We start from the raw sequence: 16,380 nt of genomic DNA, 5'->3' as shown, positions 1-16,380 counted from the left end.
TGCCACAGTTACCTTGAAAAAGTAACTTAGTTACTTTACTGATTACTTGGTTTTAAAAGTAACTAAATTGCGTTACTGATTACTTGATTTTAAAAGTAACTAAGTTAGATTAAAAGTTACTTTTTTAGTTACTTTCAGCAGCTGCCGATAACACCATCTCAACATAAAAATAATGCGGTAGAAACGGAGTTCCAAATACTTTATTGAAAGTGCATTTTTAACATGAAAATAAAGGTTTTTTTATGAAAAACAAAATAGGCAGTCTCTCTTGACTTCTTGTAACATAAATACTTTTTATAAAGCAAAAAATAAAAATCAATCCCGGTTGAAAATGAAAATCCCCTTAATTCCTCTATTGTTTGTTCCGCTATTCCAGTGTGTACACTTGAGTCGACTCGTGCATGCTGAAAACGTGACTTGTCTGACGTCACTCCCCCTGGCGAGAGGGCGGAGACGACCTCATCCCAGAATGCTTCACGGACCAGTTGAGGATGGAAATAAATTATTTTTTACCACTTTTATGGTCCATAATGTACACTTTTTTGTTGCATTGTGTGCCTGTTGGTTAATAAAACTAGTAGTAAAAGTATATCACTTTTGTTTTGAATGTGCAAACCATTCACAACCAGACCATGGCTGAATTCAGTGTGGTGATCAATGACTTCCGCCTCATCTTCGTAGTTAGTGGCAGTTGTTTGCGACTGTTACAACAATGAGATAGTTTGCCTTCTTCATAAAAATGTGGAGTAACGCATTGAATCTCTGGACAGTAACTTTAATTAGACTACTTTACTACTAATTACTTTGGAAAGCAATTTCTTTGAGTAACTCGTACTACCGGCAACACTGTTTCTCACCAGACCTGAACGTGTTGAGTTTTGGACACTAGTATGTTGTAGGTTGATACCACTGAGATGTCACATGAAAAGTGTGTGCAACAACAGAACATCGTATGTAGTGTTTTGACAACAAGTTATGTAGTGTTTTGACAAGTTAATGTGTGGGTTTGGGTGGGGTGCGGGGGGTCGTGGGGGGATGGGGGCTTTGGACCGGTGGGGCGCTGTGGGGGCCCGCTGGGCCTCGTTCTGCGGCCTTGGGCTCGGGGGTGTGGGCCGGGGCTGGGGCGGGGGTGTTCCGGGCGTCTGGGTCGGCGGCCGACCGGTGTCCGCTCGGGTGGCGTGGGGGTGGCCTTGGTGCTGCCGCGGCCTGGGGATTTCGAGGGGGGGGCGGTGCTCGCTTTGCTGGACCGCGGTTGACAGCTTCTTTCTTTGGTGGTGGTCCTTATGCATGCCAGATCCGTCGCACCAGCATCTACTGAAACTCAACAGAAGTAGCCTCTTCCTCCCACAGCCCCTTGAATCAGTGGGTGCTGGTGTCTGTGGATCTCACTTTGCTTTATCTATCCTTCCCTCCTTCCTCTCTTTAGTTTTTCCTCTGGTCACTTGAGATCTCAATTTATTGGAAGTTTGAGGTTTCTGGGGTTGGCATAAGACTCTGGTTTTGTAACCACGCAGGAGGGGTTTTGTTGGTGCTGGATTTCACTTGGATGGATGGATTGGATGTACTGGCTTCTATGGATCTCACTCTGCCTTATCGATCTTTCCCTCCTTCCTCTCTTTAGTTTTTCCTCTGGTCTCTTGAGATCTCGCTAAATTTGCTGGAATTTAGAGGCTTCCGGGGTTGGCGTAAGACTTTGATTTTGTAATCATGGGGAAGGCAGGAAGTGTTTGGTCGGTGCTGGATTTCACTTTGATTTATCTTTCTTTTCTCTTTATTTTTTTCTCACCTTTTCTCTGGTCTCCTGACCATTTAAACCTCACGACTCTGGCAAGATTCTGAAGTACCTGGTTAAGGCGAAGGGTAATGGGATATTTATAAGGCTTTAGGTGAATTAATGAGTATAAATTTATGCGTATTTGCACGCAAACGCACGCAAACGCACGCACGCAAACGCACACACGCAAACGCACGCACACACACACAAAAAATAAAAAAAATTAAAAAAAAATTTAAAAAAAAGAGCAATGATGATAAGACGTTGAATCGGTAAGACTACCGAATGAACAATTCTGAGCTCTTAAAAAACAAAACAAAAAACAAAACAAGTTAATGTGCAATTGACTGTAGAGTGTATTGTCGGTTGTTGAAGCGTTGAGCTTTTACATGAGAGGTGTGTGCAATAACTGAGAATTGTGTGTAGTGTTTAGACAACAAGGTGATTTGCAATTGGTATCAGAGTGTAAAGAAGGAAAGTCAGAGTCTGGGAGTGTGAAGTAGTGACAATTTGGGTCGAGCGATTGGTAACATGAAGTTAAGGTTGTGCAAATTGTGACAGAGTTTAGATTTATGTGTGTTAACAATCGTGAAAAACTGTAAATAATTGATTAAATGAGTCATTAATTAATTAAAATTTAAATTAAGTCATTAAACCCTTTAACATTTGTTTCCATTTTTGATGAATAAATTCCCTGTAGACGCACTGGTATTTTTGTGTGTTATTTTATGCTCTGTGGGAGTTGAAAGAGTTGTTTAAGGTTTATATCACCACAAATGTTGTCTCTCTTTGTTTTACATTTAGTTTGATGGCAAACTTAAAGCTGCTCTCTGTAACAATTTGGCCAAAAATATATTTACAATATCCTTTTTATTTGACCATTTATGACTTACTACTTAACTTGAAATATCTTCTAATTCATGAATTAGCACTGTAGCTTCAGATTTGATTTATTGTCTTTCCTTAAAAAAAACCCAAACAAGATAGATAAGTGTTAGTCACACATAAACCCACTACAATATCCAAAAGCTGTAGTCCAAAAAAATATGTACATTTACCACTTCATACACCATAGATGTGTCTAGCCCATTTTGAGGGGAGCTTAATCCGCCTAAAGTAAACCCAAGCAACCCCAAAATTAGAGAGAATTTAAGATTTGATTTACTGTGTGTCTTTCTTTAACATGCTACAGAAGTGTTAAAGTCAAACACAAACAACACTCATGAAAAGTACTGTGGTCAAAAAGAAATACATTTATTTACACATTAATTTCACTGTTTCATGTTGTATACATATCGGAAGAAAAAAATATTCAACAGTAGTAATGTATATGTTCATATTTCATTATACAATTAATCATATGTGTTATTAATGATATAAAACAGTAGAGGTTGATTGATCAGACATGGAAAAGAGCAATGAGCATGATATCGTTCTAGCGGGCTGGAAACGGCTGCATCTGAAGTGCGTCGTAGGTGTCTCTGGTCGCTCTGCTGAGACCCTAAAGTCACATTTAAAAAGGTGACATTTACATGTGAATTTGGTGGAAGATGAAAATGATCATTATTTACTGAAATTGAAACTGTACTCACGTGGTACACCTGATCGTTTTTTCGGGGTCGCTGGAAAGCAGCAAATGAATGTGAACAGATATGTGACTTAACAAGTGTCTGAAACAATCCCTATACACATCCCATCCATTCGTTCTCAAACCAAATAATTTGATAATTACTGATTTTTTTTTTTTATCTAACACACAAAAAGAAAAAATAATAATCTCGTTCACTCTCACTCTCACTCTCCATACTAAAACGGCGGGAGACTGAAGCGCACTCATCTCAGATTTTTGCTTGTATCGCAAAACATAATTTGAAAAATGTGTTAATCAAAGAAATAGTACCTCAAGGCACAACCGAATGAAAAATCTGACATTTTTGCCATTTTTGGTGTTAGATTAAAAAAAACAAATAACCAAATAATCACTTATTTAAATTCTTCATTGCCAATTGAAAAGAACGAATGATACATGGATCGCCATGAACGAGTCTGAAACACTGAAGCAAACACTCACTTCTCTTTTTACAGGAAGTTCTTTGTACTCGTCTTCTGTTCTTTTGTTCAAGCCCTGAAATAGCGCACGTGCAGACACACACACTGTTTTATTTTGTTTTCAAAGGACAAACTTAATTAAAATGTACTGGTACCGTGTATGTTGAATTATCATTCATCCAGCGGTTCTGTAGGACAGATTAAAGGGAGGACATTTTGAAATATGGTACACATATATAGCTCACTTGTATGTTGAGTTCTTTAGATTTAAGTTTTAGGGGTTCTGCATGCTTTATGCTGAACATTTGACAGTTCTTGAGATCTTCATATTCCATTTCCCTTTATGCTTTTTACCATTTTCAAGAACATCCCTTAGTTGATTCTCTCCAGGATACTTACATGTCCTCTTTCCAGGTCTCTCAAGGGCAAGTCCCCGTCACCTCTTTGGCCTCTTCCACCCTGATCGAGCAAACGAGACAGCATCAAGATTGTCACTAATCAAAATGGCGACACAAGATCAGGAGACGCTCGACTCCTGCTTGTGGCTCTCACCTTGTAACCTCCGTCCGCCGCCCTCTTCGTTTTGAAGAACTGCGTAGAAACGTTTAGAGATGACATGGTTGCAGTAGACTGTGTTGTATAATCAGCAGACTGACCTTCTCCTTGATGAACATGGCAGTGATGACCAGGCCGTACAGACCCAGGATGCCATCCAGGATGTAGCACAGCCTGGGGTCATACAGCGTCATCGTGGCATCTGCAGATGAAGTTGTGGTCAACAACGTCTACCAATATAAGCAATTGCCAGTTCGCCTCCTTTCTTCAATTTGAGCAAAGGTGTTCGTCTTTTTTAAAAGAGGAAAGCATGTTCCTGAGCAGCCGAGGTGATAAAAACCACAAAGTTGCTTCCTGGTTGGCCGCCTCAAGCAGATAATCATCTCATAGTTCGATGATTATTTTAAATATTCGTCCTTCAATTTTCCAAACTCCTTATCATCACAATCAGTATGGACTGTGTTCAAAATGCAGAGCAAAATATATCAAATTTAACCGGGTTTCTCCTTAAAAAAAAAAAAAAAAAAAAAAAAACACATGAAGAGAAACATCACAAGCACTTCCTGTGTGCTTCAAGTAACAACCAAACCAAATAAAGACAATTTTGAGTTTGAGAATGTGCTGAAGAGTTTTACCTGCAGGCCCGATTGTCAACACCAGAAGACCTGATGTCCACCAGAACGCCATACTGAACTCGTTGGAGCCTCTCAAACGTCTAAGGTTGCGAAGTGGGACAGGAAGTGGCGAGAAGCTGCTGCAGCAGGTGACATCGCACCCACGTCAACTCACTGTTTCGGAGTAGGTACTGATAGCATCTGAATGAAATTAGCTCCACCAAGCACTAAAATCCAAGGGTGGTGTGCTTTGAGATTACCTCAGTGATACATATTATTACTCCAAGTTGAACTCATTTAGTTATTCCTTGAAGCTTCTATGTATTTTGTTACCTACGAGTATTTTCTAACCATATTTATTTATTTGAACATCTTCTTGAAGCTTCTATGTACTTTGTTACCTACAAGTATTTTCTAACAATATTTATTCATTTGAACATCACTTAACTTCCTGTGGTCACAAATCTTTTCTGATTAATATGACATTGATGGAATAGAATTAATGAGCTTTTTATAAATAAAGTTTAGATTAATCCATTCATTGTCGTAAATGTCAGAGCGCAGCCATTTTGTCCTGTATTGCCCCCTGCTGTCAACTGAATCGACATGTGTCCTCAGGCTAACATTGCTAACATCACGTGTCCAATCCCGGGGACACACACAAACAAATATAGCATTGAAAGAAGTTATTTTATACGCTTAGCAGGGGTCTGCACAGTATTTAACTCATTCAGTGCCATTGACGGCTATACACGTCAAAGATCCATTTTTACTGGGCTGGCAGTGAATGAGTTAATGCTATTTTCGATTCAATTTATTTTAGACTGAGACCATATGACACCACTGTTATGGTCTTCAAATTGGAACATCTGAACTTTGTATTAATATTTATTTAAAAATAGGGGAGGTCTGTGATGGTTCTGTTGTCTCTCTAGCAGTTCCAGAGTGTGGCAGGAGGCGGCGCCAACCTCGCAGGCAGAGGCCTGCTCCCACACCTGAGGCTCATCAGCCTGATGAGCCAACAACCTATTTAACCAGCCCCTCCTTTGGTTCTGTGCCGGAACATTCCCTTGCCATACCTGCTACGTTTGCTTGTCTCCTCCTGCCACACCCTTGTTGTGTTCTAGTCCCTGGTCTCCGGCTTGTAGTGGTTTTTTGTTTCTCGTTCTACCGGTCTATTAAGTCTATTACGGCTCTTTCTGTTGCTACTTTGGTCCCTAGTGTTTTATGTTGCTACTTTGCGCTTTAGTGTTTCTTCATCCCTGAACAAGGTGATTTTTGGTTGCTACTTTGTTTTCTAGAACTTTTTCCCTGAGCAAGGTGATTTTCTGTTGATACTTTTGTGAACAATAAACTAGTGATGGCAAAATGAAGCCCCGTAAAGCAATGAAGCCCTGCAGTGAAATGCTTCACACACACGTAGGGGCTTCAAGATGATTCATTTCCTCGACTACGCCATCATGTGGACAGAAAAATGTATAACATGCTTGGTGCATGCAATAAAATGGTGGGGTGTAAATCATGCTCTAAATACAAAAGAATATATATTTGAAGAGTGTTTTAACATGAATTGTTCTGTTACTTTGTCTATGTTTGTGCTTATGCAACAAGTGAAAATGTGAAATAAGGAGGTAAATAAAGTGCTTATTCATTTTTATTTAAAAACAATATTTTTTCCGAAGTTTTTGGACTCAGGCGGTTTGTTTGTTTTTGCAGAGAATTTCACCTGCTTTGGAAAAAAAAAAACTCTTTCACATGTTACTGATGAAGCAGGGGTGCATCTATATGAGATAGCAAGTTTGTATAGAATTGGACGCGTATATTTCTGTGATTCCCAGTACTGAAGGGGACTTTCAACTGTGAACAGAAAAATTAGAATTTTATGTGTTGTCACATTTTATTTTATTTTATTATTGGAATCTGTTAAAATAGTACCGTAATTACAGTGCATTACCTTCTAAGGTGAGATCTGCTCAAAGTGCTACAGTCCCAAACAAGGGAAAATCTCTTTCTTGCTGGTTCCATCGCAAAAATAAGCTCGTCAAATCGAATGCCAAAAGCAAAAAAAGTAGCGCAATAAGGGACCGGAAAACAGAAAAAGTGAAGGGGAACCCATAGCGTTTCTTTGCCGCTTTCATTTCGAACTACACTCAAACCTAGCGAATCATTTCCTGAATCAGTCACGTGGTACACCTGCTTCGTGGGGCTTCAAACGTCACCACGTACGTCATCAACACACACACTGACACGCCGTTCATGAACCACTCATCTACATTACTCGGCACACGCTTCAGGGATTCGACCCAAGAAGCACATCACTACAATAAACTGTGGACTTTGTCTCTCACTCTGCATCCTGGGTCCTGGCCTTGCTTTGCCTCACGGCACATAACAGAATGTTCCGGCCATAATGGACCCAGCAGAGTCAGAGCGCTTAAGGAGTGCGCTTTCGGCACAAGGAGCACTTGTTGGACAACACCAATCAACCCTGCAACAAGTGATGGACCATCTACAGCAACTCACCACCAGTGTGGACCAGCTGAACAAGCAGATGGCAGCCATGAGTCACCAACTGCCGTCGTCCAGCTCCTCTGGTTGCTCGCCCTCTCCATCGGCGGCAACCCCTCCAGCCTCCCAGCCGTCTTCTCCCAGAGAGCCATTTATTCCGATTCCTGCTAGGTATTCTGGAGACTTAGGCACATGTGCTCAGTTTTTGCTACAATGTAGATTAGTGTTTAACCAGCAACCCAGTACTTATGCTACTGCCCAGTCAAAAATCGCTTTCATTATGAGTCTGTTATCAGGACAAGCGGCCGCTTGGGCCTTGGCAATCACAGAACAAGGATCGGCAGTGCTAAATGATTATGAACAGTTTACCGGAGAAATGAAACGCATTTTTGATCACCCGGTGCGAGGCAAGGAAGCAGTTGGCCAGTTGCTGGATCTGCGTCAAGGTAGCCACTCTGTCTCTCAATATGCATTAACTTTCCAGGTTCTGGCAGCCAGTAGCGGATGGGGGGACTCTGAGCTACAAACAATTTTTCAAAAGGGGCTCGCTGGGGAGATAAAAGATGAGTTGGCTTTAAGGGATGAATGTAACTCACTAAATGACCTTATTACATTAGCAACACGGATGGACAATCGGCTCAGGGAGAGACGGCGGGAGAGGAAGATGGACATGGCTCGTCGCTCGTCAACTTTCTCACCCTCCAGCTCAACCGTCATGGGGAACTCCACCGCCTCATCTCCGAGCACCGCTCCTGAACTCCATTCCAGCACGACACCTCGCGACGAGCCCATGGAGTTGGGCAGGGCTCGACTCACCCCTATCGAACGACAGCGACGCATGAGGAGCCGACTGTGCCTGTACTGCGGCCAGGGGGGCCACTTCTTGGCAAGCTGCCCCGAGTTGCCAAAAGCCGGGGCTCACCAGTAGGAAGGGAGGCACTGGTGAGCCGAATATCTTCCCCCTCGTCCTCCCAAATACAGGTACCAGGTATGATTCACACGACACTTTGCTCGTTACCTGTCCAGGTGCTGATAGACTCCGGAGCCGATGACAACTTCATAGACATTGACTATGTTAAAAACAACAATCTTTCCCTGACTCCACTGACCTCCCCCAAGAAAGTTCTTGCAGTCGACGGGAGGCTTCTAGAAAGGGTTACACACAGAACCACACCCATTAAACTGACACTCTCTAGTAACCATCATGAAGTAATTGAGTTCTATGTGATTTCCTCCCCCCTCAACACCGCAATTCTAGGGATTCCCTGGTTGAAGCTGCATAACCCCCACATAGACTGGTCCACAGGCACAATTCGGAACTGGAGCAACTATTGCCATGCCCACTGTCTAAAGTCAGCCCTACCTGCCAGGGGTCCTAACTCTCCCCACTACTCAAAAGATATTGACCTAAGTAACGTCCCCAGTGAATACCACGATTTAAAGGCAGTTTTCAGAAAGGACTTGGCGTGCTCCCTTCCCCCACATAGACCCTATGACTGTGTTATAGAACTGCTCCCTGGGGCTCCACTCCCAACACACAGACTATACAACTTAACCAAACCCGAACGGGAAGCAATGGAAAAATACATCACCGACTCATTAGCTGCAGGACTTATAAGACCGTCTTCATCTCCATTAGGCGCAGGGTTTTTCTTTGTGGAAAAGAAGGATAAAACTCTGCGTCCTTGCATTGACTACACTGGCTTAAACACCATCACAGTTAAAAACAAGTACCCTCTGCCGCTCCTGGACGGTGCATTCAGCCCTCTCCACAATGCAATGGTGTTCACCAAATTGGACCTCCGAAACGCCTACCACCTGGTAAGGATACGCGACGGCGACGAGTGGAAAACTGCCTTCAATACCCATTTGGGACATTTTGAGTATTTGGTCATGCCCTTTGGGCTCACAAACGCTCCAGCAACATTCCAGTCATTTGTGAATGATGTACTCAGAGACCTGCTCGATAAGAATGTTTTTGCATATCTAGACGATATTCTCATCTTTTCTCGATCACATGAAGAGCATGTGGGGCACGTAAGAGATGTCCTGCGGAGGTTACTAGAAAACAAACTGTATGTTAAAGTTGAGAAATGTGAATTTCATGTTTCCACTGTTAATTTCCTGGGCTATGTGATAGAAAAGGGGCGGCTCAGGGCCGATCCCTCTAAAATCGAAGCGGTTAAAAATTGGCCTCTGCCTACCAATCGGAAGCAGCTGCAACGTTTCCTTGGGTTCGCTAACTTCTATAGGAGATTTATCCGAAACTATAGTAGTATAGCTGCTCCTCTCACGTGTTTGACCTCAAACAAACTTCGCTTCGTGTGGTCTGCTGATGCTCAATGTGCTTTTAACCGTCTGAAAGAACTCTTTGTTAATGCCCCTGTTCTCGCCCACCCAGATCCCGAGCAGCAGTTTGTGGTAGAGGTGGATGCGTCAGATTCAGGGGTGGGGGCCGTCCTCTCTCAGCGCCTGCCTGCGGACCAAAAACTACACCCCTGTGCTTACTTCTCCCGCCGGCTTTCCCCGGCGGAGCGCAACTATGATGTGGGCAACCGCGAACTCCTGGCAGTGGTCCTAGCCCTCCAAGAATGGCGGCATTGGCTGGAGGGTGCAACTCATCCCTTCATTGTTTGGACGGACCACAAGAACTTGTCCTATCTTCGCACCGCCAAACGACTGAACTCTCGTCAAGCTCGTTGGGCTCTCTTCCTCGGACGCTTCAACTTCACCCTCACCTACCGCCCCGGCTCCCGAAACCTGAAACCTGACGCCCTCTCCCGGCAGTTCGCCTCTGGAGAGGAAGAGAGGGACTCAAGCACGATCCTCTCCCCTGAGTGTGTGGTCGGGGCGATGCGGTGGCGAGTGGAGAAGAAAGTTCAGGAGGCACTTGACAACCAACCAGTTCCAAATGAATGTCCTCCAGGGAAACTGTTCGTGCCACCTGCCGCCAGGACTCCTGTGCTCCTCTGGGGGCATACCTCAAGAATCGCTTGCCACCCTGGGATCCACCGGACACTCCCTGATCCAACAGCGCTTCTGGTGGCCAACCATGGCTGCCGATGTTCGGGCTTTTGTTGCGTCATGCTCAGTTTAGGCCCGCAATAAACCTTCTCATCAAGCCCCGGCAGGCCTATTACGCCCCTTGCCCATCCCCTCTCGGCCATGGTCACATATCGCGGTGGATTTCGTCACGGGACTTCCCCCATCCGAGGGCAATGACACAATCCTTACCATCGTCGACAGATTCTCCAAGTCAGTTCATTATGTCCCCCTCCCAAAACTCCCCACCGCCTTGGAGACTGCTAACCTATTGGTCCAACATGTATTCAGGCTCCACGGAATCCCCACAGACATCGTGTCGGACAGGGGTCCACAATTCACCTCTCAAGTCTGGAAGGCTTTCTGTCGGGCACTGGGGATCTCTCCCAGTCTCTCCTCCGGCTACCACCCCCAAACCAACGGTCAGACGGAGCGTGCAAATCAAGACCTGGAAACAGCTCTGCGCTGCGTAGCCTCACGCCTTCCTGCCTCCTGGTCCGCGCACCTCCCATGGGTGGAATACGCGCATAACACACTGATCAGCACTGCCACAGGCATGTCCCCATTTAAGGTGACCTCGGGCTACCAACCCCCTCTGTTTCCCAGCCAGGAGTCCGAGGTTGCCGTCCCGTCCATCCATGCCCACTTCCGCCGTGCCAGACGAGTCTGGAGGGAGGCTCGAGCAGCGCTGTCCAGGACAGCGGAGCGCAACCGACGCCTGGCTGACCGGAGGAGAACCCCAGCCCCCGACTACCAAGTGGGACAGCGTGTCTGGCTTTCCGCACGTGACCTGCCCCTTCAAGTGGACTCCCGCAAAATGGCTCCACGCTTCATTGGCCCTTTTCCCATTGACAAGATCATCAACCCGAATGCTGTCCGACTCCGGCTCCCGTCATCCCTCAGGATCCACCCCGTTTTCCACGTGTCTCTTCTGAAACCGGTCGTGGATAGCCCCCTCCAGCCACCCGCCCCACCGCCACCTCCTCCCCGGATCATTGATGGACACCCTGCATACACCGTGAATCGCATCCTTGATGTCCGCAGGCGGGGCAGGGGGTTCCAGTATCTCGTCGACTGGGAGGGGTACGGCCCGGAGGACCGCTCCTGGATCTCACGTGCCCTCATTTTGGACCCGCAACTGCTGCGTGAGTTCTATGCCCGTAACCCTGATAAGCCTGGTCGAACGCCGGGTGGCGTTCCTTAGGGGGGGGGTACTGTGATGGTTCTGTTGTCTCTCTAGCAGTTCCAGAGTGTGGCAGGAGGCGGCGCCAACCTCGCAGGCAGAGGCCTGCTCCCACACCTGAGGCTCATCAGCCTGATGAGCCAACAACCTATTTAACCAGCCCCTCCTTTGGTTCTGTGCCGGAACATTCCCTTGCCATACCTGCTACGTTTGCTTGTCTCCTCCTGCCACACCCTTGTTGTGTTCTAGTCCCTGGTCTCCGGCTTGTAGTGGTTTTTTGTTTCTCGTTCTACCGGTCTATTAAGACGGCTCTTTCTGTTGCTACTTTGGTCCCTAGTGTTTTATGTTGCTACTTTGCGCTTTAGTGTTTCTTCATCCCTGAACAAGGTGATTTTTGGTTGCTACTTTGTTTTCTAGAACTTTTTCCCTGAGCAAGGTGATTTTCTGTTGATACTTTTGTGAACAATAAACTGTGGACTTTGTCTCTCACTCTGCATCCTGGGTCCTGGCCTTGCTTTGCCTCACGGCACATAACAAGGTCGAGACAATGTTATATTAAGCAAACTTTATTTATAAACAACATATTCATGTTTTTTTCTAAAAATATAATTAAAAATCAAACATTCTTGACTAAATAAAGATTCTGATAGCGTTTATATTCATATCAAATGTAACTTCTTTAAAAATTCGGTTACGCAAAGTAAATTGCGGCAGGGCATGAAGGCATTTAAGAATACTGCATTCATGTGAAAGTGGCAGAAAAATCACTGTTAGCAAACTCTTCCCTGAGAAGCGGAAGTGACCACCCCTGGTCACCACAGAGCTCCGCCACTGTATGCCCATATCATTTTCTCCTCCAAAAACATCTCATTTCAATTGTGCCCTATTTTTCAAATTTTATAACAAGTCAATCCAAACACTGACACTGCAATTGTATGTATGTTACTTGTAAATGACCGAAGATCAGTGGATTCACTGGAAGGCATTCACAATAAGATTCACTGCAAAGAACACACTAAACCCTCATGAACGTCACTTGTGCATATTGGTTGGAGAGGCTTGGTAGTATTCATCCGGACTGACTGTCTTCACCCCGCCAAAATAATCCAGCACCCACACCTGCAACACAAGAGGGTATGACAAGAAAGATCATGTTTTTGTTGTTTTATTACAGTTATTGATAATTCCCGACCTTACGTAACAATTGCATCACAAGTCAAAATGGCGGTCAAATGCTGCAGTCGAGGACAAGGGGAAGTGCATGGGAAGTCTGGCTTTTCCGATTTCAAACCAGGAAGTGTGCACGGGAACGGTCCTTTGAATTTGGAGATTTGAGTTGCGAAGTCGGAGAAAAAAAAAGGACTCAGACATCACCGACCGGCTTCAATTTGACGTCACTCGACAAGAGACATAGACCGTGAATGCCAAAACATAATTTGGAAAATCATAAACGTATCTATCTCTTAATTTATTATGACATTAATTCCATTATTCAATGTAAGTAACTTCTTGTAACCAAACGTGATTTAGACTGCCTGCATTAACTACAACAAACAATTTACTGCGATCAGCCATCTTTGTTGTTTACATTTGCTTCTGAAGTGGGACAATCCGGGTGTGACCATTCCAACTTCCCACCTTCGTTGAATACAGCATTAGCTCTGGTTTGTATGCTAATCACAGACAAAAAGCAATACAAATATGCCTTCTTTTTTTTTCACCGAAATATCAGACATGCCCGGATGTTCGGAATTGTGAATTCTCAAACTGAGGTCCTTGATCTATAGTTTAGCTATCTACAAAATATTTGCGGATAGTTAGGTCAAATTAAAAACAAAAAATCTACGCCTATAGTAATATGGGAACTGGGGCACAAATAAAACAAACATAACAAACCAATTACTCCTCCCTACCTTAGAATTGTGTCAATTAAAAACTGGAATGATTGTGATATATCATCACATAAATTTATGAGTAAAATCTGAGGGATCAAAAGAATAAAAACACGTATTTTGCCTTTTCAGCCATGCAATGAGAAATGTGAGGAGAGCGAAGGGGTGCGCAAACTATACTACACTTCTTGATCGGCTACCTGTGTAATGTTGAACTTGGCAAAGAACCAGTTGTGGTCTGTGGGCCAGTCGATCATCTCGGGGTGTCGAGTGAAGAGGGCTTTCTTCGCAAATTCTGCCTCTGTTCCGTTCACCTACCGGTACATAAGAAGAGCAGGTGCATGTGAACGGTGTTATATATAAAATAATAATAATAATAATAATAAAACACCTATAGTGTTAGTGTAAGTGTAGTCTCTGACTCTCTGTGGTGCCACACCTCCAGCATAGATCCTGATAGGATAATGTGAGCGCACAGAGGGCTCTGGGGGTCGTAGCCCTGCTGCCGGCAGTAGTCAGTCTGAGCCAGAGACATGGACAAAGACGCCTGTTGGTTCACCTGCACGGAGACGAGATTTCAGTTCACTCCATTCAAGCTTTAAAATGGACACACAACTAAAATAATGGTACATTAATTAAATTTTAATTAAGGCCCGTTCGATATGGATTTTTATTTAGGCCAATTCTAAATTCGGAGAACCAAATAATAGTCCGATTAATTCAAAAAATATATTAAGATATTATTTTTGTCCTCTGTTATAATGTGACAAATTGTTAAAAAAAAAAAAAAAAAACAGTTGATATACAGTATTGGTCAGGTCCTAATCATTTTTTGGACATTAATTTCTTTCACTGAAGAGCCAAAACATTAACATTGTGTTCATTACAACTCATCTCCCCAACCCGTTCGAAAACTAACAAAAAATGTCACCCACATCCAAAAACACAAGAAATTGCCTTGTGAAAATTATTTCTCTATGTGTTTAAGGACTGCACATATGTTGCACTTTTGAATTTAACTACTGCAATAAATGTACTGTACTATGTCCTACAAGATCCTATTATTAGATCTTTATTACTCTCTTATTTAACATCATAGCTCATATGACATATTGACTGACTTTTCGCCCCTCCTTATTTAACGGCAGTAGCAAAAAAAATAAATAAATAAAAAAAATCACCTGATAAGGCCATATTTTTAAGTCACGTGACTGCATCTCTAACATGTGACTGTATGTCAAAACTGCTGAGGCAGATTTGAAAAGCTGCTGAGTCATGGTGACACTTGTACAGTTGCATAAAGTCACGAGCAAAAATGGATTACGTTTACATGGGTAAACCGTGCCTAAGAAACAATATGTTAAAATGATAGCTGTAATGCATGAATCATAAATTATTGCATCATAAAGTAGGAGATGTGCAACAATTGTCATTCAATTAAGAGTAATATCAAGTCGTGACTCGTTAATTATTTACCTACCCCTAAAAGTGATCCCACATACATTAATTGGGCCAGCCGATCCGCCGACCTTACCCCAACGGATTTCTCCGTTTGGGTGTTGTCAAAGATAAAGTACATTTTTCCAGAAAAACAGTAAACACGCACTGTTAATGTAAATTTTCTAGCCAAGTAAAAGACTGAATACCTCCAGGTCCTGCACGGAGATCTCCATGCGGGTCAAGTACATGTATGGCACGCCGGAGCTGGAGCCCGGTGGTCCGTCGCTTACGGAGAACACATTAGAGAAGGGTTGTCCCACCACCGGCTTGTGGCTGCTTATGGTGGCCAAGGAGGCCCAGTCGCACTGGTGGGCGACGAAGCGGGCGACCCGGGCTACCTGGTCGTGGGGGGGCAGGCGGAACCGGGAAGAAGTCGCGGCGAGGGCGAGAAGAAAGAGGCAGACACCCCGCAACAGAGCTCTCATTATCGGCTGCGCAATTCGAATACCAGTCCGGTGGGGACGCGGCAGAAAGCGCAGGACAAGCATATAAACAACTGGGGAACTGGAAGATCCGGTCCAGATTTTCGAAGTAATAGAAAGTCGCAATTACTTCCGTAAATAAAAATGACGGACATGTAACTAATGGGGAACTCGAAGATCCTGTCCATATTTTCGAGGTAAAAGTCAGAATATACCATACTCGTTTCAAAATAAGACAGGTACTACTGTAGTAGGCTATTTGTTGTAGCCTAAGATGAACATTGTTTACAAAATTAATACAAATGTTTTTATATATCATTTGTATGAGAGCTCCCCCTGCTCTTTCCCATATCTGCCTCTCCCTTTTTACGGTATTGGGATAATGCACACCTGGGTGTCAAACTCAATTGCACAGGTGGCCAAAACTCAAGCGCACTCGATCATGGGACGAACAGGATACAGGTTAAAAACAAATTGGAATGGAAACAAACACATATCTTGTCACGCCGAAATAAATCAACTTAAACTTTAAATAAATGTACCACTGTACCAGCAGTTTAAATGCCGATGGGCTGTTTTAAGTTTTAGACTCCAATGCAAACATGATAAGAGCTAGAAAACCCCGCCTACTGCCCGAAGCCAGCTGGGATAGTCTCCAGCACCCTTGAAAATGGATGGCGTGCGTGTGCCTGTGTGTGTGCGCGAGTTGTTGACTGTATTCACTGTAATTGTTATATATAAACAAGTGACATTTAAATGTTTCTATGATTAGTGTTTAACCTTTTGCAAACCGTTTTGAAGGTTTTTTTTTTTTTTTTGGTAGAACCTCGGATCCCCCCCC

General features: G+C 43.8%; 2 protein-coding genes across 2 annotated transcripts; both read right to left on the bottom strand.

Annotated features, from left to right (window-relative positions):
* Positions 1-3,007: 3,007 nt before the first annotated feature.
* Positions 3,008-6,109, bottom strand: cd247 (CD247 molecule). The gene is made up of 9 exons (XM_077515380.1): positions 6,072-6,109; positions 5,014-5,129; positions 4,480-4,580; positions 4,376-4,414; positions 4,223-4,282; positions 3,979-4,011; positions 3,846-3,899; positions 3,367-3,396; positions 3,008-3,275 (listed from the first exon to the last, which is right to left on the bottom strand). The coding sequence occupies exons 2-9, from the start codon at positions 5,063-5,065 to the stop codon at positions 3,210-3,212; spliced, it is 435 nt and encodes a 144-aa protein (XP_077371506.1). The 5' UTR covers positions 5,066-5,129; positions 6,072-6,109; the 3' UTR covers positions 3,008-3,209.
* A 6,166-nt stretch (positions 6,110-12,275) lies between these two features.
* On the bottom strand, positions 12,276-16,350 carry creg1 (cellular repressor of E1A-stimulated genes 1). Its single transcript, XM_077514243.1, has 4 exons — positions 15,264-16,350; positions 14,057-14,176; positions 13,818-13,931; positions 12,276-12,844 (listed from the first exon to the last, which is right to left on the bottom strand). Exons 1-4 carry the CDS (start codon positions 15,603-15,605, stop codon positions 12,758-12,760), a joined length of 663 nt encoding a protein of 220 aa, XP_077370369.1. The 5' UTR covers positions 15,606-16,350; the 3' UTR covers positions 12,276-12,757.
* Between the last annotated feature and the right edge of the window lie 30 nt (positions 16,351-16,380).

The sequence above is a fragment of the Festucalex cinctus genome, chromosome 2 (assembly GCF_051991245.1).
Source record: "Festucalex cinctus isolate MCC-2025b chromosome 2, RoL_Fcin_1.0, whole genome shotgun sequence".
Classification (NCBI taxonomy): Eukaryota; Metazoa; Chordata; class Actinopteri; order Syngnathiformes; family Syngnathidae; genus Festucalex; species Festucalex cinctus.
Note: the sequence above shows the minus strand (reverse complement) of the source record. Positions and strands in the feature narration are given on the sequence as shown.

What these genes read in the sequence shown, in the direction of transcription:
- cd247 (XM_077515380.1), bottom strand. Translation starts at nt 5,065, where the DNA reads ATGGCGTTCTGGTGGACATCAGGTCTTCTGGTGTTGACAATCGGGCCT. An exon ending in CCATGTTCATCAAGGAGAAG is followed by an intron (nt 4,415 to 4,479) that starts GTCAGTCTGCTG and finishes GTTTCTACGCAG; the next exon opens with TTCTTCAAAACGAAGAGGGC. An exon ending in AAAACGATCAGGTGTACCAC is followed by an intron (nt 3,276 to 3,366) that starts GTGAGTACAGTT and finishes ATGTGACTTTAG; the next exon opens with GGTCTCAGCAGAGCGACCAG.
- creg1 (XM_077514243.1), bottom strand. Translation starts at nt 15,605, where the DNA reads ATGCTTGTCCTGCGCTTTCTGCCGCGTCCCCACCGGACTGGTATTCGA. An exon ending in TCTCCGTGCAGGACCTGGAG is followed by an intron (nt 14,177 to 15,263) that starts GTATTCAGTCTT and finishes GTCTCCGTGCAG; the next exon opens with GTGAACCAACAGGCGTCTTT. An exon ending in TATCAGGATCTATGCTGGAG is followed by an intron (nt 13,932 to 14,056) that starts GTGTGGCACCAC and finishes ATGTACCGGTAG; the next exon opens with GTGAACGGAACAGAGGCAGA.